We start from the raw sequence: 22641 nt of genomic DNA on the forward strand, positions 1-22641 counted from the left end.
TCCATGGACAGCAGGGGTAGGGGATAGGCTGAGCCATGAGTTAAACCCAAATCTTGACTCTCGGTGTTCAAAGCTACTTCCCACCTACCCATTCTTTTTTTTCTTTTTCTTTTTTTTTTTTTTTTTTGGTTTTACGAGACAAGGTTTCTCTGTATTGTTTTGGAGGCTGTCAGTCCAGCCTGGCCTCGAACTTACAGAGATCCGCCTGCCTCTGCCTCCCGAGTGCTGGGATTAAAGGCATGCGCCACCACCGCCCGGCCCCATCTACCTACTCTTAAACGTAGTCACTGAACAATACTCACATGTCAGACTCTTTAGGAAGGAAAATTGGTCAGCATACTATACGGACATGTCTTCACTGAGGTAAATATAGAAACTCAAGAAGATTTGAAAAGGTTAGCACATCAGGCTTCCTTAAAGACATAAGCCTGCCAGATTATTACCATCGTTTTAGTAATGTTAGTGTGACCCTGAACTCACATTACTGTGTCAAGGCTTCTACACTGGCCACTGGTCAAATAAGGTAGAGTTTATTGATCATCATCTGTCATCTGAATAACTTTTATATGATGTATGTACCATAAAGAATTTCATCTCTGTATTTAAATTTTGCAGATCTGATTATAAGAAGAAAAATGAGAGCATTTTCATTTACCACTGAGAAAATTATTTGGGATCATCTAATTAGCAAAAAATGAACAAAGCCCCCAAACTCCAGCAGGTGTTACCATTCCTAGAAGTAAAATGTTCTTGAATTTGTCTGGCCTAAAGCAGGAACCCAGTGGGTTGCGCATACAGGCTGGGGCTCTGTCTTTGCTGAGCGTCCCATTCTACCCTGTTTTCCAGCCTGTTAGGACAGTCTCTGACCGTAATCTGCCTTCCTAAACATGCCCAACCAGGAGCTTGCTCTCTACACACAAGAGATCTCCTGTTCTGTCTTCCCGTGTTTCTGGTATGAAACACCGCGCAGGACCAGGTGTGCAACTCTGAATTCCATCCCGCCAGTTGCACACAACATTCCACTCTCCAGAGGTAATTCTCAACTTCACTAAGTCAACTGATGCTTGCATGGCACCATCTCAGTCATGTGTGTATTTTAAGCACATGGAAGAGTGACCCGGCGAATTCTGCTCAATGACAGCTGGCTGGGGAATGGGGCGTATAGACTTCTACCATGTGTACCAGAGGGCAGTGATGGCAGGCTGCCATGGAAATTTCATATGTCGTGAAATACTAATCTCCCGGTGCTTTTCAATCATTAAAAATGTAAAATACATGCTAATGCTTAGGCTCTCCAAAACAGATTTTTGGCCAGATTGAGCTCACTGGTTATATTTTACCGACTGCTGTCCTCGGGGGCCAGATATTTTTAGGGAAATGGAGGGAGAATGGGCTGAAATTGCCAGTGAGGAATATGTGAGGGAGGCGAGGGAAACCCACCATGCCATATGAGAAGACTGTGGGGATCATACAGTAGGGGCTACAGCAGGAAAGTAAGAGGAAGCTGCAGTGCGGCTCAGCTGGTAGACAGCATGCATAGCATGCGCAAACCCTGGGCTTTGTCCCTGGCATCACATAAGCCAGATGCGAAAGTAGACACCTCTAGTCCTGACACTCAAACAGCAGACAGGAAGATCGAGGGTTCCAGGTCATCCTCAGCTACATAGCAAGTTTGAGGGTAGCTTGGGATAGACGAGGCCTTGAAGAGGCCTCCATGAAGAGATTATTAAGATCCTGTTGACCACAGATTCCTATGATACAGGTGAAGCTGAAGATGGGCGAGTGGAAAGTTGGGGTAGGGGAGCAGAGAGCTTGACGCGAGGCAGGGGCTAATGACGCACGCAGGGGAAATGGGGTAGGTAGGAGGTTACAGCAAGATAAGCTTAGCTCTAGTGACCCCTAAGGAAGTGGTTCTCAACCATGGGTGAATAGTACGTTTCTGCTGGGGTGCTGCGGGCATGTGGTGGGACGAGTCCTTCCCATTGTGCACAGGCCACCCCTCACTGAAGAATTAGATTTCTGCCGTGTGTGAGCGATGGATCTGGGTCAGCACCTTAACAGGCTCAAGTAATTGCCTGGAATTTTCACCTCCGTCTTGGGATGCTTCCAGGGTTGGGAACAGCTGTTGGATAAGGTAATTCTTTTATAAGAACATGGGACTCTTTGTACCTGCCTTAAATGCTCAAAGCATACCATACTTTGAATCAAAATTAACTTTATCCAGAAAATATCGTGAATCAGTTAAAATTCGAGTCTGTCCATGATATATTCCTGGCATAAAGATTTCATCAACACTTTACAACCACCACAGAGATGGCATGCATTTATTTATCTTATTAATTAAGCAAGAATGGAGATGTGGAAGATCTTACCTATTACTTTGTCACTCTGGCATATGTAGATTATAACAGAATCTGTTTCCTAGTATTTGTCTTATCTTTGTTTAGCAAGCTTTCACTCTTCAAATTCTCAGAAAATATGCTGAATTTGGTTAGGGACAGGATTGACTTAATCTAATGTATCAATCCGTAAGCAAACACAGCCAGTTTTAATCAGCTTTGAGTATATCACATTCCAAAAATTTGACATCATGGAATGTGACATCTGCATGAAACAAATTGGCAAGACAGCAATATACTTATGTAACGGCGTTGTGCAATCTGAGGCCAGGCCTTGCAATCCTAAGGTGGGATAGGAATCATATAAACTGTGTGTGTGTTCATATAACCAGAGATGTACAGGTGGAATTGGGGGGACCAGCGTGGAGAGGCGGCTTCCACAGTTCTCCTTCAGTTGCTGATGTTGTCAGACACTGACCCAGAAGCTAAAAGGTTAAATAAAAGAGTTGCTTCATTTTCCATGTAAGTTAGGAGACTAATAATGATAAGAATATGCCAGCTGCATTTGAAATAGGTGTATTCATTCTAATAAGTTGCTAAGCCATTAAGATACAGACACAGGCTGTTGTGTGAGCTTTGCTGAGGAGGTGAGAACAAACCTCCCTTTGCCCCAGATAGGGTGTTGATGACAGAAACAAATGATTCCATCCAAGTATAGCTTAGAGTAGCAGTGAGTCAAACTGGTGTTACTTAGAGGAGTACGATCAACTTATGGACAGCTACACCACTGAAGAAAAGGATCTCCCAGCAACCGTTAACTGTTCATTACTTCCTGGTGGATGGTTGTGTATTCAATAAAGCTTTGCAAGTGTCAGTATTGCTGAGATGCTCTCTGGTCCCTACTGAGATGCCCTGGCCATATGTAAGTTGCTAATAGTGAAGCCAGGCTCTGAACTGATGCACCTACCTCCTTGAGGTAGGTGGTCCCTTGTAAGTCCTTTCACCTAAACCATTAACTCTATAAACCCTTGGAGGAGGGGTGGGGCTTCATGAGCACCTCCTCCCAGAAACTATTAACTGTCCATGAGGCCTCAGAGAAGGATAGAGCCGTGTAAGCCTTTCCCTGCCCATAATGAAAAATTAATGGGCATAACTTTCTGCAAGTCTTCTGCTTGTCATCAAAACATTAATGACCCTGTCATGTCCGAAGGGTAGCAGTCCACTAACACAGATCTCTACACAGACACAGGTTGTAGACAGACATTGACCGTGTAGTCAGGAACCCAGAAGTCTGGCCTGTACTTGTTCCATGCAAATGTGAGAAGATGCGGTCTTGCCTCAGCCATCCTAAGTAAACCTGAGGCCTGGTGCGCTGATTGGGGGTCTCACTAGTCCATCTGAGCTGCCGAGAAGGGTTTAATGGGGGTGTTTTGGGGCTTCACAGGGATGCTAGTGTCTGGAGCTCAGTCCAGACTCGGTGACTGAGAAAAGACCATGACTCCTAAGGAACCCTTGATCTTCCCAAGTCTCCTACCATTTGGGTGACATTCAGAATCACTTTGGAGTTGAGCATAAGGTAGACATGTCTGAGCATAGGCAAGTAAGGTCTCGAGCCTGGTTCTAGTACCACATCCTTATATCAATTGACATATGGTCATTGCTCTGTAGTTACAAGCAGATAGCATCTCATTAATAGTGACTGCTAAAATACCCCCAAACCCTTATTGAGTACATACTCACCCACCCGGCAATCTGCCAAACATCTGAGGTGTTTTGTCTTTGCCCTTGGGGTGGGTACAGTTTTTACTTGCCACGTGGCAACAGGAGAGACTAAGGCTCTTGCCTGAGAATCAGTGACCAGTGTGATGGGACTGCTTTTAGAGCTTTGTAGGTCTGGTCCAGAGCGAGGAGCTCACTGTTTTGTCTAACTGTACTTGTTTTGTGGTCCTGTAGATCTAATCTCCTGGGCAAATGGCCGAGAAGAAACACTGTGTATTGCCATCTGTTAGACCCTTTCTCAGAAAAGATGGATGCTGAGTGCTGACCTCCACACATGCTGTGGCATGTGCATGCCTGCATACATACATAGACATGCGTGTATCACACATGTATTGCTCAGTGTCCTGCTATGTAGCTGGACCACAGTGCCTTCCATTCATGGTGTTTGCTAGCAGCTGCACTCTTCTGGGGGAAAGTCTTAGAAGTGGAAAAGGACTTACATTTGAATATTGTGGAACTCTAGAGCAAGGACCACTTAACTTTTCAGTGTCACCAGCACACACCACTCTCTAAAGGGCTGTGCTTTTTGCTCTATTGACCCATCATTGGCCATTGTCACACACCATTACTTATACTTGATATTAGTTCTTCAGAGTTTTGTAATTCCATGAGGTTCCATGCAGTGACTCAGGGTTTTGTGGTCATGACTGCACATTCCCCATTCAGATCCTTTGTTCTTTTATCTTGTCTGTTTGTGTTGATGTATAAGTATTCTTTATTGATTTTCTGGAAAGACAATGTAAGTAGTCTTTATCTATTTTAAACAACATGATGTTTTTCACTTTCTACACAAAATACACTGTCAGCATGCCCATACGTGAGCAGTTTCCTTTTGATTGCCATGCTTGCACAGGAATGGGTATTCTCTGAGTCACAGCCTCTCTGGGAAGTCTTTTCTTCCCTTAAGACTAGTAACAGCAGGGAAGCACCCACTGTGTGCTAGGTGAGGTAGCACTTAGGAAGCACCCACTGTGTGCTGACTGAGGTAGCACTTAGGAAGCACCCACAGTGTGATAGGTGAGGTAGCACTTAGGAAGCACCCACTGTGTGCTGACTGAGGTAGCACTTAGGAACAGTGACTAACCGGCCATTCCTGAAGAGAAAGGAAGGTGTAGAGAGCAGACACCCTGCTGAGTCCCAGTGATTGGCTGCTGAGAAGCAAACAGGGCCTGAGACACCCTAATGTTGTAGTGTCTCATAGTCAGTGCACACCAATTAGTGGCCCAGTGGGTGGTGAATGAGGGGGCCAAGCCTTGAGGTGAGCCTGTGGGTGCGAGTACGGGAGGAGATTGGAGGGGATGTACACTGTACTCCTATAAAGTAGGGGAGGGCCTTGGCATCACTCCACCAGCCGCAGGAAGCAGTGGGCAAGTGGAGAACCTAATTATGGAACCCACTGGACTGGGGAGATCATTTTCCTATATTTTGACAAGAAGGAGATGCATTTGGTTGCTGACGTTTGGGGACAGGACTTGCCCACAGGGCTCTGTTGCCAGGGTCGCAGGGCTCATTTCATGGCTACCTGTAGGGTCTGCAGCAGAGTAATGAAGCCGGCCTCTCTCTTGGAAGGAGCTGACAATAAGCAATCTATTTACAAGGAAAAATAACAAGTGGGCACTGGCCTCCGGTGATCTGACAAGTGCTGACTCCGACAGTGAGGCTTGCCCAGGCACAGTAAGGAACAGTTGTGCTGGTCGAGAGCAGACGTGTGACCCTCAGGCTTGATCTCAGGCTCATGTGGACTCTCAGTGATGGTACCTCTTTAAGAGGGGGGTAGGAGAGCTGGGATACATAGCAAAACTGTGTGCTTAGCCAGGACAGGGCTATGTCAGCCACATCATGCCCTGAAGCCTCCCCAGATGTTGTTCTATTAAAGAAGGTAATTGTAAATAACTATGGACGTGGACTAGAGAGAATGTTTTATGTTCCAGCATAAACTTGCTAGAGGATTTTATAACAGCCAGATCAACAGCCACTGGTACCAGGCAGCAAGTAGCTACTTGGGAAAGTTTATCTGATGGTAAGTGATTTGTTATGAATGGGATGCACTCATGGGGTCTGCGACCTCCTGAAGCGTTACCCATGGCAGCCAGGGGTGTGGAGACGTCCGAGGCTCTTCCTGAGAACTCTCTAGAAAATGGTGGACCGCAGAGCCAAAGATGGGATCAAGGAAGGAGCTTGGGGGGTGGCGCATTAGAGAGGGGAGCACTGGGGTCGGAGGAGGAAGTTTGCAAAGTTCCTGATGTTTGGAAAACTTACTGTGACTAGATGGCCAATGTCTCGAGAGTTCAGTCTTGGCTAAGGTGTATTTGGGGATCTTTATCGACTCCGGGGAAATTGGTAGACTTTGATCCTGAAAACCTCACAGAACCAACAGTGAATTTGAAATGGAAAAGCAGGTGTGTGTGTGTGTGTGTGTGTGTGTGTGTCCGCGCTCTTCCAGTGAAAACTCTCTGGAAGCACTGGGGGAGAGCTGGGCCAGGTGAGGAAATTGGGGGAAGCTAGGATGCTATCAGAGCAGCTAGAAGTGGAAACGTGAGGAGGATAGGAAGTGGGGGAGGGGGAGGTGTACAGAAGAGCCTGATTCACAGAACACTGTATCCAACCACATTCAAAGTCAGCTGATTCCCTATCACCCAGTGATGCAGGATCTTGACCTGGCTCACTCAGTAAACTCGGGGTGTGGTGTGTTTGAGGAACTATAAATAGAAATCCCCAGTCATTTTCGACAGGCACCTGTGGAATCCAAATATGTACAGCTGATAGGTGACACCTAGGCTACAAGCCAGGAAAAATAAAGCAAGAGGCGTAGAAACAATGCTGAATCCTTGGGAAGAAAGCATCATCCTATGAAATGTTACCGATGAGACTGCCACACACTTTCCCAGTCAGCGGAGTTTTGAAGTGATCTGCAGGTGGGAGTAGCTCTCAAGCTAGTGGGATCTGATGGCGGGAGACTTCACAAGACCAGCTATTTACGCGTGGGGCAGAGGGAAGGACTGACTGGTGTCCTTGTTCCCTCTTAGGTTCGGTTGGTGAAGGGCTGAGCTTGCTACCCCTTTGACCTGCACAGACACCTTCCCTTCCAGGATACACACACACACAACACTTTTGCTGCTGAGCTTGGATTTCTGATGCCATCCGTGATGATGCAGACATGGGGACATGTGGTTCCCAACATGTCTTTGGGAACAGAGCAGGGATTGTCTAAGAGTTGTTGATTGGTTAGATCCAGTCATGGAAGGAGTAATATCAGCCTTGCTTCCTAAGCGCTATGGTCAGGCTAGGCATGGTGGTGCATACATGCTCTCCTAGAACTTGAGAAGCAGAGACGGGAGGATCTCTGAGAGTTTAAGGCCAGCCAGCTGGGGCCACATAGCAAGACACTATAAGAGACAGGGGACTGGGCATGGGGGGAGACTAAGAAAGACCTATGTGGAGAGAATCTGTTGGCAATTCTAGACTAATGAAGGATGAGCCTGAAGATAAAAGTTCAAGAGGCCAAATGTGAGAGCAAAAGATGTCACTACTGAACACAGATGATGCTGACCAAGCATTGGGTAAGGGCCCATGGGGGGCTGAAGAGGACAGACCTGGCTTGTAGCCTCATTGTCACTCCATATACTCAAGAAGATGGTAGCAATTACGGAAACACCATTCTCATGCTGAAAACACTTTCTTAAAAAACTTTTTTTTTCAAAATGAGGTCATCATTATGAGAGACTTCTCAGAATTGACATGAACCATAACTGTGGTCCAGGTATACCTCACGGTGTTCATGGTCATCCATTGCTTCTCTTTGCTTCTGATGGATGCATTAGTGGAACGGAGAAGGGGAGTGATGGGCAGGAAAGGTGACTTGGTGGCCGCCTCATGCATTTGAATACAGGCAATAAGTGCTGCTAGTATTCTGGGGGTGGGGGTGGGAGGGGAGGAAGAATTAGTGACTTCATCCAGTTGTTTAAAAAAAAAAGTCATTTTCCCTAGCTGGTTATCCTAAACAGAGTTAGCATGTCTCGTAACTGTTAGCCTCTTGATAGTAGGGTTGGGGTCCATGGGTTTAATCTCAGGGGACCCTGGGATTGTCCTTAATCTCTTAGTATTCTAACAGGACCTATTCTGGAGGCTGGCCAGGAAAGAGGTGAACTATATAAACTGTCTCACATAGGTACCCAGCACAGAGGTTAAGTAAGAAGAGTTAACAAATAATTGCCAAGAAGTCACACAGTAGAACCAAGCCCAGAGCAGGGCTACCTTCCCCTGTACCTTGGACCAAGCTCTTTGGAGCTCAGAGGTCCTGGGTGCCTTTTGGAAGGTGAATGGCTTTGATTATCTTAAGAAAGCTGCTTCCCGAGGACACAGTGACTCAATAGGGGCCGGAGGCAATTCTAGGAACTTTGGGAAGCCTGGGTTACAGAATCCTCTTTGCCCCAGAGGCATCATTTCATTCCTGAGATCTTTGCTCCTGCCATGCGGTTTTGGTTTTCTAAACACAAGATTAAAAGGTGACTAGAGATGAGCGCTCTGGAGGAAGTGGCCAGTCCAAGCCTGCTGCATGCTGGCAGTTCTCCCCCATAGATCCATGGACAGGACAGGCCAAGGCAGGGAAGTGGGCAGCAGGTCATGGCTGCATGCCACAGGCAGGCCTCCTAAAGAGGAAGCAAATGTTTGTGAGGCTCGAGAGGCCATCTTTTTCCCTGTGGTATGGCCAGCTTTGCAAATTTGCCTTCTCAGTTGGGGGGGGGATAATTAGAATGGTGACAACAGAAGAAGAAAATTACTGGTTGCCTCTGACCTAATACTGTTTGTTTTAGGACTTGTCCACAGCCACAAGAGCTTTTGTCACCAAGTAGATGAGCAAGGCATCTCCACTAGCGAAATCCAAACTGCCTGCTCTGTCTGAGCAGCGTTGCGGGGACACACTTGGCGGCCGGCGGCACATGTTCTGAGCTTTGCCTTTAGACAGAGCTGCTTTGGTGACCTAGGAATACCAGCCCCTTTAATCAACAGGCACAAATCATACACACATATTACTCCACCCTCCTCTCCCGTCCTACGTATGCTAGGGTTTGAAACTGTGGCCATTACAAAGATCGCAGTTTCATGAGACAATGTGCAAATGACTATGATAGCAACACACAGGGGTGGCTTTGGAAGGGGAACAATGAGTTGTGTGGGAGAGGGGGAGGCACAAACAGGCATGGGCTCTCGGGAGAACCTGAAGTGTGCGGTGGCAGCCTTTACAGTATCACTGGTAGCGGCAAAGAACCACTCTTACGAGGAACAGCTACCTACGCACCATGGAGTGTTGCATGATGGGGTAGGCACCAGTTGCAAGAAACGAATGGCGTTGGAAACGCCAGCAGTTACCAGTCAACAGGTGAAGGACATTTTTAGATGCTGCTTCATTGGTTTTGTTTGAAGGTAGGTCTCATGTAGGCAAAACTGGCCTCTTGATTCTGGGTTTTTGAATCTAGATTCTTCTGCCTCTGCCTCCCGATGCCCTTCCAGAAGAAGTGTGCTCTATCACACCCAACTCCAATTTTTTTTAGTCCAGAAGTTTATTCACTAAATTCATTACAGTATATCTGATAAAAAGACTTACCTTTTGTCACCACTATTACACCTCTCTAAAAGATGATTAAATCCTGTAATTAAATATTAATGTAAACTTTCTTTTAGAGAAGAGAATAGGGAGAGAGAAGAGGCCCGAGAAAGAATAAGAAGGGATGAGTTGTGAGTTAGAATGAGAAGAGCTCTTCAGGCCATAGGAACGCCATGTCTGGTAGGAAAAGGAGAAGAGGGCTGGAGTGCCTGAGTGGCCTCTAGGCAGCTGGAGAGGCAAGACTGCGGGGCACGGAAGGAGAAAGCGGAGGCAGGAGATGTGCTCATATGGTAAGCAGGTTGCATCATGCAAGGCCTTGGAAATCATGAAGTTCAGTAATTATTTGGCCTGTGAGTTCAGCCATGCTCGCCATGCATGTTTGAAGCAATGCCCATCTGCCTGATAGGGGATGGGTTGGAGGGGAAGGAGAGTAGAAATGGGAGTGGGAGCCCAGGTGGAAGCTAATGATACAAAACTGCTGGAAACAGTGTCATATTGGACCGAGGGCAATGCTTCTGAACCGTTTAATATCCCATGCTCAAGCCTAACCCTAGATACAATTTGAAAAAGCAAGCCTGAGATCATCTGTGCTTTCAAACATCTCTCAAGGGTGTGAATCACTAGGCTAAGGTTGTCCATTGCTCCTGGAGAGTCATGAGAGTTTAAAGGCAGAGTTGGGGGAGTTGGTAGCCTTGTCACTTGATCTCCCAGGAGTTGCTGCAGTACTAGAATGAGCCTAAGCCTGTTTGAGGCCCAGTGAGACTCAGGAGCATGCATGGACTTCTCTGTTAGGTTTTCATTGCTACGACAAAACATCTGAGCTGCAGCCTAGACACGGGGGAGCGCCTAGGTCCTGCCCCAAATGATGGGGCAGGCTTTGATGATCCCCCATGGGAGGCCTCACCTTCCCTGAGGAGTGGATGAGAGGGTGGGATGGGGGGATGGCAGGAGGAATGGGAGGAGAGGAGGGAGAAGGAAGTGGGATTTGTATGTAAAATAATATTTAATAAAATAACCAGGAAATTATAATATCAGAGCCCAGATCTGAAAGAAATGAAGACTCATATCAGATATGCATTGAAGGGAAAATATATTCCCAGCAGAGCAAACTATATAAGCAGTGATGAACAGTTATGACATGTTCCAGTAGGGTAGTGAGCTGTGACAATGTCAACAAGGGTTTGAGTTGACATAGAGTGTGTAAAACATGGAAAAGCAGTAAGGGATCCCTTGAGGGACAGTGTATGGTTTTGTAGTATATTTGGGGATATATATATATCATATGAGTCAATTCATTTAAGGAGGAGAGATTTAGGCTCATGGTTTCAGAGGGGTCTGTCCTTCTCACCTCATGAATGAACAGGAAGCAAAGAGAAAATTTCTTCACTGGTGGACTCTCTCTTTCCCAACTTTATTCCGTCTGAGCCACTAGCCTATAGGATGGTTCCACCCATGCTGAGGCTGGGTCTTCCCCAGATAGCTATGAGCCGCTAGCTTATAGGATGTGGGTTTTCCCCATTCAGCTAATTCTCTCTGGAAACACTCTTAACACACACAGCCAGAGATGGGCCTCACCAATTTCTGAAGCATTTCTCATTTCTAATCAATCTGAAAATTGAGATTAAGCATCAAGAAGTCTTTGGGTATGTCAACACAAAAACAATACTCATAGCAAAGAGAGTATGATAGATCATTCTGGAGCCAAATATGAGTGACCATGGCCTAGGAACATAGCTTTGTGTTTCCCCAAATGCTATGTCCAACCATGAAAGTGGTCACATGAAATTTTATTAGTCACAGTACTGAAAAAGTCATAAATCAGAATGTTCATTAAAGGTATTGGTGGAGAAGATAAGCTGTTACTGGTTTCAGATGCTATCTGGTGACAAATTAGCTTTGAAGTTGGTAAAGTCTTTGTTCTGATGGCCACAAGGGTGTTAGCTAAGACCCAAGATGGATAGTACATGGCTTTCAAATGGACTGAACATAGTTCAGGAGAATTTGGATCTGGTCTGCAATATTTTACCTGTTTATAATCTTGAAGTCCACTCATTTGGCCTTGTGGCCTCTTTAACAGGGTGTGACGTCTGTCCCTTTGTATCTGCCTCCCCTCCCTTCTCCCCCTCCTCCTTCCTCCTTGCCCCCTCTTGCCCTGGCTGCTCCTCCCCCTCTTCCCATCCCTCTCTCCCTATGGAACTTCAGTTCATAGGTGATAATCTCTGCAGATAGTCCTGGTTCTTGCATTCTTATATATAAAAGAAATCATTCTGCTACCTCCTTTATAGACAAGTCATTTCTCGTGGGTATGTCTACCACAGATGGACAATAATGGAGAAAACAGCTGCTTGCCACACAGCTCCAGTGGTTACCGCTGGCAATTTTGTGGGCATGACTGGAGATAGAAAACAGAAATGAGGTTGCTGGGCAGAAGCCTGGCTGAAATGCAGGATTTGGGGTTTATCTCTACACACCAATCTACATGATTACCATATTAAAAGTTGATTGTGGAATGTTAAATCAAAGCATGTGAACAAGCAATTAGTTGTAGAATCAAACAGGGTCACAAATCGAAATGATCTTGCCACACACTGAAGCTCCAAAGCACCTTGTGGTAGTTATACTTGATATCTGCTTCTAAACACACAATGCCCTGTCTTGTTCATCTCCAAGAGACAGAATAAGCTCTTGCCTCCTAAATATTCTCCTCGTTGTTGGAAAACCTGAGACCATGGAAAGCACAGGAGAATGCCATTAGAGTGACTGTCTATCCTTACCCATAATGCTTTGAGACTACATGGTGAGCTGCCTTAAGCACCCGACCCAAGCCTAAGCATGAAGCCCACTTATGTGTTGTGTCTACCACATACACCTAGCATGATGACAGTTTTGGTGCCTGTGCTCTGACTGAGATGCTCTGACCTGTGCTTGACTTACAAGCTAGCTTGTCCAGAGAAGTACACAGCAGATCATGATTGGTAGAAGGAGACATCATGGCCCTGTGTTTCATTCCCTCAGTGACACAGGCTACAAATAGAAGTTCCCATTTGGTTGTGACTCATTCTTTCAGATGTGATAGGAGAGAAAGCCCTTTGTGTACCAAGGGTTTAGGTAGATTAAAGCCATATCTGGGACAGGTCCTCTAAGGCTAGTAGCCTGGGACCCTGCTTGATGCCTTCTAGAAGCGCTTGGAGAAATGGCAATCTACTGCCTTTGGATGAGAAATGACCCTTCAGGTACATTCGAAGTAATGAACTAGCAACTGTGGCTAAAAGAAATGTCTTTTATTAACATAAAATCAAAGTATATGCCCCTGGATCTTTGCTCTTACTGGATTTATCTGTTTATACCTAACCAGATCTGCAGCCACATATACTAATTGTGTTTCTTCCCGTTGATGTTTATACTCTGCAGACAGAATGTAGCCAGAGTACAAGAGCCTATTTTTTTCAACAGGAATGTGCTGGAATCATTAGTGTTCGACTCTAATCAAAATAGCAAAATAAAGGCTTTTGCCATGAGATGCCAGCCAGTCAGCCAGCTTTCTTGAGTATATTTGGGATTCCTGAGCTGTACTCCATGCTCTTTCTGAGTGATGCGTGTTGCAGGGATAATAAATACTTTCCTGTCTAACTTTGGGTTGTCACCATGGAAACGTTAACGCAGCAGCCGGACTCTGTCAGATGTCTTTCATTCACTTGGCCGGTGCAGATCTTTTGAGGGAAATTTTATTTCGTTTTAAATGACATCACCACTGGACTTGGTCAGATATTTGTCATAACTGATTAAGGACACTAATTGGAAATCTTCAGGCTTGGGCCCCCGGTATCCTAGAAACAACCCTAACGTTAACAGAGAGCGTGAGTCACAGAGAGACTGGGTGGAAACTACAGTTCAGGCATTTGCTAATGTAGAGCCATGGGGGCACTTTTTGTCTTCAGCTCAGCAGAGTATTTCATTGAAATGTTTTTCATCTAATTATGATCCAGGTTGTCCCACTTGTGTGGAACTAGAATAGTCGTCATGGCCAACCTTGGTTCCTGAGGTTTTGTCATCACTAGCCTGCGGTTCTAGTTTGGTTTATTTTATACAGTATTTATTGGCATAAAATGATTGGTAAAACTGTGACCTACCTGGGAAACTGACAGAGGAGTGCCCAGCCTTTTGACATTGTGGAATGGCATTGTCATCTCCAGTGTGGTGGGCCGTGTACCTATGTCTGTGGGATGCATTCAGCCTGCCAGCTGCAGCTGGACTCACTTGATGCTGGCATATAGGTCACTCCTAACTGACATCTATCTGCTTGCCCGTTGCCCTAGAATCCTTAGGCCTGGGGTGACAGGCTTAGCTATACATTTGTCATTGTCTTTGGGGTTTCCCATAATCATAACAAATTATGACAAATATGTGTAACTAAGCAATGTGTTATTCAAATTTGAATTTTTTAATTGGTAAAAATATATGCCATGTGGTAAACCAGACTTCCAGTTTTCCTCAGGGAACAGCATGCTACTGATGGGCTCCGTGCTATCGTGGGAAGCTGTACCTTATTTTCCATACATGGGCTTCATCATAGCACAGTCGTTCTTTCTCTCTTGGTGAAATTTTGGTCATTTCTGGTTTTGGACAGTTACACACAATGCTGCCGAGAACATTATTGGGTTCTTCCTTGTGTTCATAAATGTGAGTACCCTGAGGGAAGGGTCTTTAACTTGGGCCCTGTGGACATCTTGGACCTAATGTTCCTTACTGGGGACTGTCCTTTGCTTCTGCCCACTAGATGCCAGCGTCTCCCCATCCACACAGGTGGGACAGACTGTCCTTTGCGCTGGGAGGGTTCATCATGGTTCAGAATGCCTCCCTGAAGGTGCAGCAGGGTAGACTCTGGGTCAGGACATACACATGCTTACAGGGTAGTTCTAGCTACAGTGTTAAAGTGCTGAACCCCTTCACCTTCCTGTCAGCAACACAAAGGATGGAGGTGGCCTACACTCTTTTCCACATGTAGTATGTCGGACAATTTTGCATAGTAGAAATGAAATGGTATCTCGCTATGGTGTTAATATAGCTCCCCGACTTAGAGGTTAAAACGGAATTTTATAGGATTCCATCAGCTATGACAATTTTACCCACTTTGATAGTCACACTTTGTACCTTTAGGTGTATAGTTAATATACCTTTTCTTCTAGTTGACATACAAATTGAGAGGGTTCGTCATGCAATTTTCATACATGGGCACCTGGTATGCATCTTCCTAAATGAGTTTGACTGTTTTTTGTTCACCTTTGTTCTAAAAGTTTGTACTGAGCTTTCGAAACAGCTTGGCAACATTCATTATCCTCTCTGTGCTTTGGAAGCTAAGAGACATGCCATTATACTGAGATGCAAATTTGGGAAAGTTAAATTGACTATGGTGGAAACTATGTCCTGCAGAACTGAACAGGCTGTGGGCCTCTAGCTTTTCCAACATGTGTGGGGGTGAGGTGAACATAAATCTGGGATTATTTTTTGTATAAAGGAAAATACATATAAATCCATAGTGAGCTTATGCCAGTGAGTAATTCCTCATCATTTGAAACCAAGCAAAATCAAGCTGTGTTTGGTGGCTCACAGTCATAATCCCAGTCCCTGGGAAGCTGAGTGTGGATGATTGTCATGAGCACAGGGCCATCCTGGAATATAGAGTGAGACAAAGCCCAAGGCAAGTTCCCATAGAAGCATCTGAAAGCCATAGGCGAAACACTCAGAATTCCTCACTAGAGTACGATCCACCATGAGCAGTCATGCTTCAGGAGAAAAGCCAGCTTGGAAAAAGCTGAGTGATCTGGATCCCTTCTTCAGCCTTTGATATTATTAACATGGAAACCATTTGGTTTGCTTATTTTATCACAGGCTTAATAAAACTGAATCAAATCAGCATAGGTGGTCCACGGCCATGGGAGACATGTTTCCTACTCTGCCCTGTGGCATCCTGGGACAAGGCCAGGACTTCTCCCACAGAAGTGGGTCTCCCGGTGTGTCATGGTGCCTCCTGCCTATTGACCTGCCCAGCCACTATCACCAAAGTGCTATGTGATGACTGGTTAAGGGACTTAAGAACGCAGCGTGGCATTTATGGCAGGGTGGTCATCTTCAAACATCAGGGAGAGAGGAATCAAAGGACAGGGCCAACAATGACGGGGCTTGCTGCTGTAGCAGGGAGGAACACTTTGTGGTGTGTGTGCACCCTCCCTGTGGGAATATACCAGCTCTCAGGCTTCATCATAGGGAGGTTAGGGTTTTCCTCAGAGGGCCAGGAGGAAGATGCAAGAGAGGAGTAGAAGGAAGAGGAGATGATGATGATGGTGTTGATGGCCATTGATGCTGATAGCAATGATGGCAAGTGGCTCTAGCCTGTTTGCCACGCTCAGGACTTTTCAACGTGCTTTACACTGACAACACAACTCTCTTAGGGGGCACCATCACCACACATAGGAACATGGAAATTGAGGCCCACAGTTGGCATTGCTCAGAAGTGGTCAAGGTAGAGAGCAACGGCAGGCAGCCTGGCTTCAGAACCTCCATGCCTCCACCTGGGAGTGGGCATAGAATCAGGATATTTTGGAGGAGAGGCTCAGTTGTTGCAAAGAGGAAGCCCATGGGTTGGCAAGGCAGATGGGATTCAGGGTAGACGGAAATTGCATCTCCAGCAAACTCTCCATGAAGCCAAGGGATGGTGACCTCTAGTTAGCAGTTGCAGATGGTGAGCTTGGTGCTGTTGGGAGCAGGGGAAGCAGAAAATAACCAGTGGTGACCGTTGAGTGTGAGTACAGTCTGTGCAAGCTTGGCAGGGCAAATGGGCTGTGCTTGCCTGGGCCTTGGGCGTTGCAGGAAGGCTGCTACCCTGCTGCCCATTGGTCTCTGTCTTTGTGACAGAGATGTCTAACACAGGCTTAGACCCATCCCATGAATGTGACCATGTCATTTCTCTGATCTTTCTTCCTGCCATATCTGATCAGTCAAACACATGGCAACAGAGTGAAGTTTATGGTATGCAAGGTTGCCTTAGTGGTTTTACAATACCAGTCTTTGCAGTTTGTTACATTTTTTTTCAGGAAAAAAAAGGAAAGCCATATGATCATCTTAACAAAGGAATAAAGTACTTGACAGAGTGAAGGATTGATACAAGAAAAAGAAAAAAATCATACAAAATATAAAAAACACTAAGCACCAAAGATGAACTAGACCTTACTAAGAATTTGGTTCACAAAAAGACCTCACAAAGTAGTTCAGAAGCAACACACAGAGGAGAGAGTCAAAGGAACTTATTATAATCAGAATTCCATATTGTGTGAAAAAGTGTGAAGAGAAAGGGGAGCTTTTCACACCACTGCAGATGGGGATAGAAAGTGTGTTGAGAACCAGGACCTGGGATCAACAGTCACCTCCCAAAGCCACCGGTCCTGATCCACCCACTAAGCAAGCCTGGCTTCCCCAGACAGTGCCATCAGCTGAGGAGCCAGAGTTCAAAACAGAGGCTGCTGGAGTTTGTTTAGATACATGTATTAACATCATCAGAGGACTGCTTTCCTCTCTCCTCCTCATCCCTGCTCTTCTGTGTATATTTTGATGGGATTGTTTTGCTTGAGACAGTGTCTTAATATATAGCTCTGGCTGGCTGGGAACTCACTGTGTGGGCCAGGTTACCATGCCTAGTAATTGAATGTTCATTGTGGAGGAGTAGTCAGTCATCCTCCATCAGAAGTTACAGACAACTCCAGACCCAAAATATTCCCCTAGTGAGTCAGTCTCTGAAGAGTCTAGGAGAAATCCCAGAGGTGATGTTGAATATGTCCTTGAGGTAGGGGATGAGTCTGGCTCCTGGAGCACTCACTGAAATGAAGGGAGTATCCTTCTAGAACTGTGTGCCACCATAGACGCTAGTCAACACGGGATTGGTCAGCCCCTCAGTGATGCAAGCTCTGTGGTTGCAGGAAGAGCTTGCTTTACCAAGAACATTGACCAGGTGATTCAGTGAAGTGGGATAAGTCTCACAGTAGGTCCTCCCAAGGCAGGAAGTTTCTCGGAATCATACATACATGGAGGGTTCAGGGTAATGGCATTCAAGCATGATGATAAAGAATTGTGTCATACCCTCCCCACACTGATGGTCCCTTAGAACCACCTGGACTATCCTAATGGACTATGATGCCTTCTCCTTCCACCCCGCTGGCTCTCTGTGCTTTGGTGTCCTGTTTGCAATGCACATCTCGCTTTTCCATCTTGTTTCTGTGTGTTTCTTTTTTCCTGGTCTTGTCTCAGGGATGAGGAGGAGGAGGAGGAAGAAGAACAGCCAATCACGGAGCCCAATTCAGAGGAGGAGAGAGAGGACGATGCCCAGTGTCAGGGCAAGGACAGGTACTGAGGGCTGGACACCTAGGCTCATACCCAGAGCCAGAGGTTCCTTTCCCATAGACCATTTACTGCCACCGCCCCTTCATGGTCACCTGTGAGCTCACAAGGGCAAGCCCTCACGCCCTTGTGCACAAGCCACAGAATGAGCACTTGTGTAGAAATACCTGAACACACTTTCATCTGACACCTGCACTCTGCATTCAAACCCTGCCTCTGTGGCCATGACCACTATTTATAGGGGGGAAAAATCTTGCAATCAGTTTTCTGAGCAACCCTCCCTCCATCACCAAGGCATCTGCGCACACAGGTTGGTGGTGATGAGAAAGACTAATTTGTGTTTGGGAGGTTTAAGATCTTTCCAGGAAGGAACAGAGTAAGAATTCTGCATGTTCTCTGTTTCCTAATTTTGCTAGTTCAGTGTCAGCTAACAGGAAACTGATTTGCTACCTATTCAAATACCATTTTATACAAGTGTAGGGGAACAGTTTTCATTTTATATAGTACAGAAAACTTGCCCTGTATTCATGCTTATACCCAGGACACCTGACATAGGCCTCCAGCCTTTTTGGAGAGCCTGCTGTCATCCGCTCACCTCAGCAAAGCCATTCTGTCCTTGCTCAGTGTACCCTAAAGAGAAAAAGGGAGAAAGTGGGCAGAGAAGAGTCCACGGGGCACAGCAAACTCCTCCCAGATTCCCTACAGATACCTTAAATTTTATAGCTATTTCTCTCAAATCATCTTCTAATAGCATGGTTGTCAATCAGGTTGTCTGAGAGTTGGGGCTATGGTTTTGAAACGTGCAGTTTTACATAGGTCCTCATACTATAAGTGTGTTAACATATTCAGATGTCTAACTGCAGTCCACTGGATGGAGTTTTTTTTATTAAACACTGATTTCATTGACAAATACTGCATATATTTAAGACAGTCACATGACCATTTTGTGTGTCTTCATTCTACATCACGACACAATCAAGTTACTAAGTGTGTGTATCATTCCCTGGGACAGCCCTGTTTGGAAATAACAGCATGTCACTGTAGCCATAGGCCTGACTGGAGGCGCCCACACGTTGAAGGTTTAGCGCTGGGCCCTGGGAAAAGAGAAGCCGACAGAGTTCATCTTCCTTGTGTCGCTGCCTCTCTCTGGTGTGGTCTACTCCTTGCTTTCCCTTCTCTCACATCTATGTCTGCACTGGAACGAGCTCTGGAAGCCCATGCTAAAGCCCCTGCTTCTCAGCAGGAGGATGGGCCTTTTGTGACTAAGACAAAGAGATGAAGTTTAAATTTGTGAAATTCCAGGTGTTAGCCAGAGTACCCCAAAGAGAAACAGGGAGGGTGCAGACAGAGGGTGCAGAAGAGTCTGCGCGGGCACAGTAAGATCCTCCCAGAGCATCTGTGGACCCAGATGCCTCCTCGCTCTCTGATGATCTGTCCCCTCAAGTGGTCAGGGCTGACTGCCGGTGAACTCTTCCCGTGTCTCGAGACACGGGAATGGAAACGTGTGGTCCCTGCATTGTGAGGCTTCAAGACTCTTTCTTTCTCCTAACTTTTGCTCCCTCCCTCAAATCTCTGTTCCTCTCTCTGCCTGGCCTTTCTGGGCCAACAGCGAGGCCAACTCTGCCTCCAGACACAGCTCCCCCGGGAAGGATGCTGCCACGGAGAGTTCTGCACCCACCACCACCTCACAGGGAAGGTGGCCTCCAGCCAGCACAGCAGCATGGACCTCTGGCGGGACCTCTGGGTCTGAGGCCAGCCGGCCTGCTCTCTTGTCACCGCCCAGCCCTGGCGTGGCTACTCGGCCCTCCCCCGCACCGAAGGTGTCTGCAGCCATAGACAAGCTGCCCTACGTGCCCCACAGCCCCTTCCACCTCTTCTCCTATGACTTCCAAGACTCGCCCCTCCTCACCAAGGACAAGGGAGGAGACTCTCAGACGGAAAACAGGTAGCTTGGCCTGCAGTGTGGCCTGTGCGTGATTAACGCAGGGAGGAAGACGCCACTGATAGCCTGTGTGCCATGCTTGCCTTCTGTTGTGTCGTATGGATTCCTTCCCCTCAGACACGGAGCCACTGTGGATCAACTAACTCTCTGACCACTGACTTACTGGGAACAGTGAGACAGAAAGAAAAGTCACCTGTGTGAACTAAGGACAGCTGTGGTATTCATGTAACTACTAATAATAAGGACAGCTGTGGTGTTAATGTAACTACTAATAGTGGGTTTTAGAACTACAGTCTGTCGGGATCTGTGTGTCCACCCCGTCGTCCAGCATGATCTTTCTGGCCTGCAAGGAGGCGAGTGCTGTGCCCTCTGCCTGCAGCATGGCCGAGAGCTGCTCTTTCCCTCCACGTCTCCCTCAATCCCTGACACGAGTGAGCTGCCGCTGCAGAGTCTAACTTCTGGTCTTTCTCTTCTAACAAGTGGGCATCCTATCTGTGCTTTCTTCATCTTTTCCTGTGGCTTCCTGATGTGTGCATTTGCATTTCCTAAGGCTGCTAATGCCACAGAATTGTAGTTTGAATCAATCACTGGGGTCTTAAGATGCTCACATTATCTATTTATGAACATTCAGGTATTGTAATAAGAAATTGTCTTGGTGGTAGATCAAAGGGAGATATGCAAAGCCAGACTCCACTGGGAAAGTTTAACTATCATTTGCCGGTCATCTAAGTAACGGCCTCTACTGTTGCTGCAGTCTGGAGTGCTGCTGGAGTGCAGAGTGGGTGATACTTGTATATATCTTCATTTTTATAATGCTTGTACTCTATATATTTCTTTTTAGTACATTTAATTATTGGGAGGCATGGGTAGAAGGTCAAAGGGCAACTTGTGGGCATCAGTTCTCTCCTTCCTGTGAGTCCTGGGGATCAAACTCAGGTCATCAGGCTTGGTAGCAAGTGCCTTTACACATTGAACCATCTCACCAGCTCTAAGTAATTGCCTTTGAAGTCATAAACTAGACAGGTAAAATCCATTCTAATTATATATTTCATTTAATATAATATATCTAAAGTCTTGTATTTCTGCAATCCTTATTCACAGTCATTGGTTGTTGTAACTCTCATCCTTTTAGAATAATAATGAGAGAACAAACTTTGCTGAGCATTTATTATGAGCCAGGCTCTCTGTTTCCCATGAGACTTCCAAGTCTCACTTGGTTCTTAATAAACAGGCTCTATCACTGCCTCCTACTTATGGTAAGGAGCCTGAGGCTGAGAGACAGAGGGAGTTGGCCAGAGGACATGGAGAGGTGGATTACAGCACCAGGAAGCCTGTCCCACAGTCAGGCTCTCCTCTGCCAGTTGTCTCCCTGTAGCTCCATGGCTCTCCTTTGGGGCTTGCAACACCTCTGTCGGGAGTCTTCAGGCAGAGGCTTTTCAATAAGGGTAAAGTGTTCACCACAGCCCGTGATGTGCAGAACTCCACGTCTCAGTGACTGGCAAGAATTTTAACCTTGTGCCATATACAGCCTTATAAAACTTGACCATCAGGCAGCTCTTCCCACCATGACATCGCCAGTCTTCCAGGGTACTCAGGCTTCCCATCTGATAACTGAAGGGTTAATTTCTGACTGGTAACCCCTTTGGGTTACATACTATCTGAAAAAGCTGGCAAATGCATGGAATATTATTGGTGGGTGTTGACTGATGTCCAGTTGCCCTGGTTTTTGTGGGTCTGAATGGCCACAGATCTGGCTACTTAGTAGCTAACGCAATTGAATAGGTTGTAATAGGGACCAACCCATTAGTCATTATAATGAATCCTCCTGCCTCACACACAAAAATGCTGAACAGTGAATTATGATCCAGTAAGTTTAGATGAAATTGAGAAGCAAATTTGGGCAGGCTCTGAGACACTCAAATTAATTACTTGGCCATTAGGAAAAACCAAAGGGGGGGGAAACACATTGTGCATGGTTTATTTCCATAGCGTCATTGAAACATAATTTCGGCAACATGATCCTATGAAAACATTCAGCAGGATGTCCACGTGCCGTTTCAGTGGCAAGGCTAGCAAGCCGGTGTGCAGGCAACTGGTGGACAGCCAAGCTGGGAGCCTGTGTGGTGGCCGCGACTGGCTGTGCTTGGCTCTAGTCATCCTGCTGCTGCCTCCCCTTTCTGTGGCGTCAATTAATGCCCTGTCCTCAGCTTCCTTCCTTGCTTTTCTGCCTTCTCCACGGCCTATGGCTTGTGAGTCCTTCTGAAAAATTAAACCAGCGCTGACCTGGAGAAGCAATGAACCCACTAGACACGAAAAATGCAAATTTTTAAAGAAAGGAGAGAAATCCTGAAACCCCAGCTACTCCAGAGAATCACAGGTTTAAGGCCAGTTTGGGCTCTATGTGAGTTCAAGGCCAGCCTGGGAAACTTAGGAAGACCTTGTCTCAAAGTAAGAAATGAGGAAGGGTCTAAGGATACAGCTCAATGTTAGAGCATTCACCTGACATTTGTAAAACCCCAGGTTCAGTCTCAGTGAGGCCTGGGAGGCGTTGAGGGAGGAAGAAGAGGAAGGGAAAGGGATCCAGTCTC

The 22641-nt window shown here is 46.2% G+C and overlaps 1 protein-coding gene across 8 annotated transcripts in view; it reads left to right on the forward strand.

Moving 5' to 3' along the window:
• The window catches only part of Fhod3 (formin homology 2 domain containing 3), a 419361-nt gene that overhangs the window by 289185 nt on the left and 107535 nt on the right, over positions 1–22641 (forward strand). For 2 of the 8 annotated variants that reach the window (XM_040757956.1, XM_013124838.3), the window contains exons 11-12: positions 18022–18117; positions 19721–20056. The exons of 4 other annotated variants lie outside the window; for them this stretch is intronic. In XM_040757956.1, coding sequence (XP_040613890.1) covers positions 18022–18117; positions 19721–20056 — 432 coding nt within the window. The remainder of the gene's footprint in view (positions 1–18021; positions 18118–19720; positions 20057–22641) is intronic. 2 more of the 8 variants (XM_040757957.1, XM_040757959.1) reach the window with 1 other exon arrangement.

Source organism: Mesocricetus auratus, unplaced genomic scaffold, assembly GCF_017639785.1.
Source record: "Mesocricetus auratus isolate SY011 unplaced genomic scaffold, BCM_Maur_2.0 Super-Scaffold_100015, whole genome shotgun sequence".
Taxonomy (NCBI): Eukaryota; Metazoa; Chordata; class Mammalia; order Rodentia; family Cricetidae; genus Mesocricetus; species Mesocricetus auratus.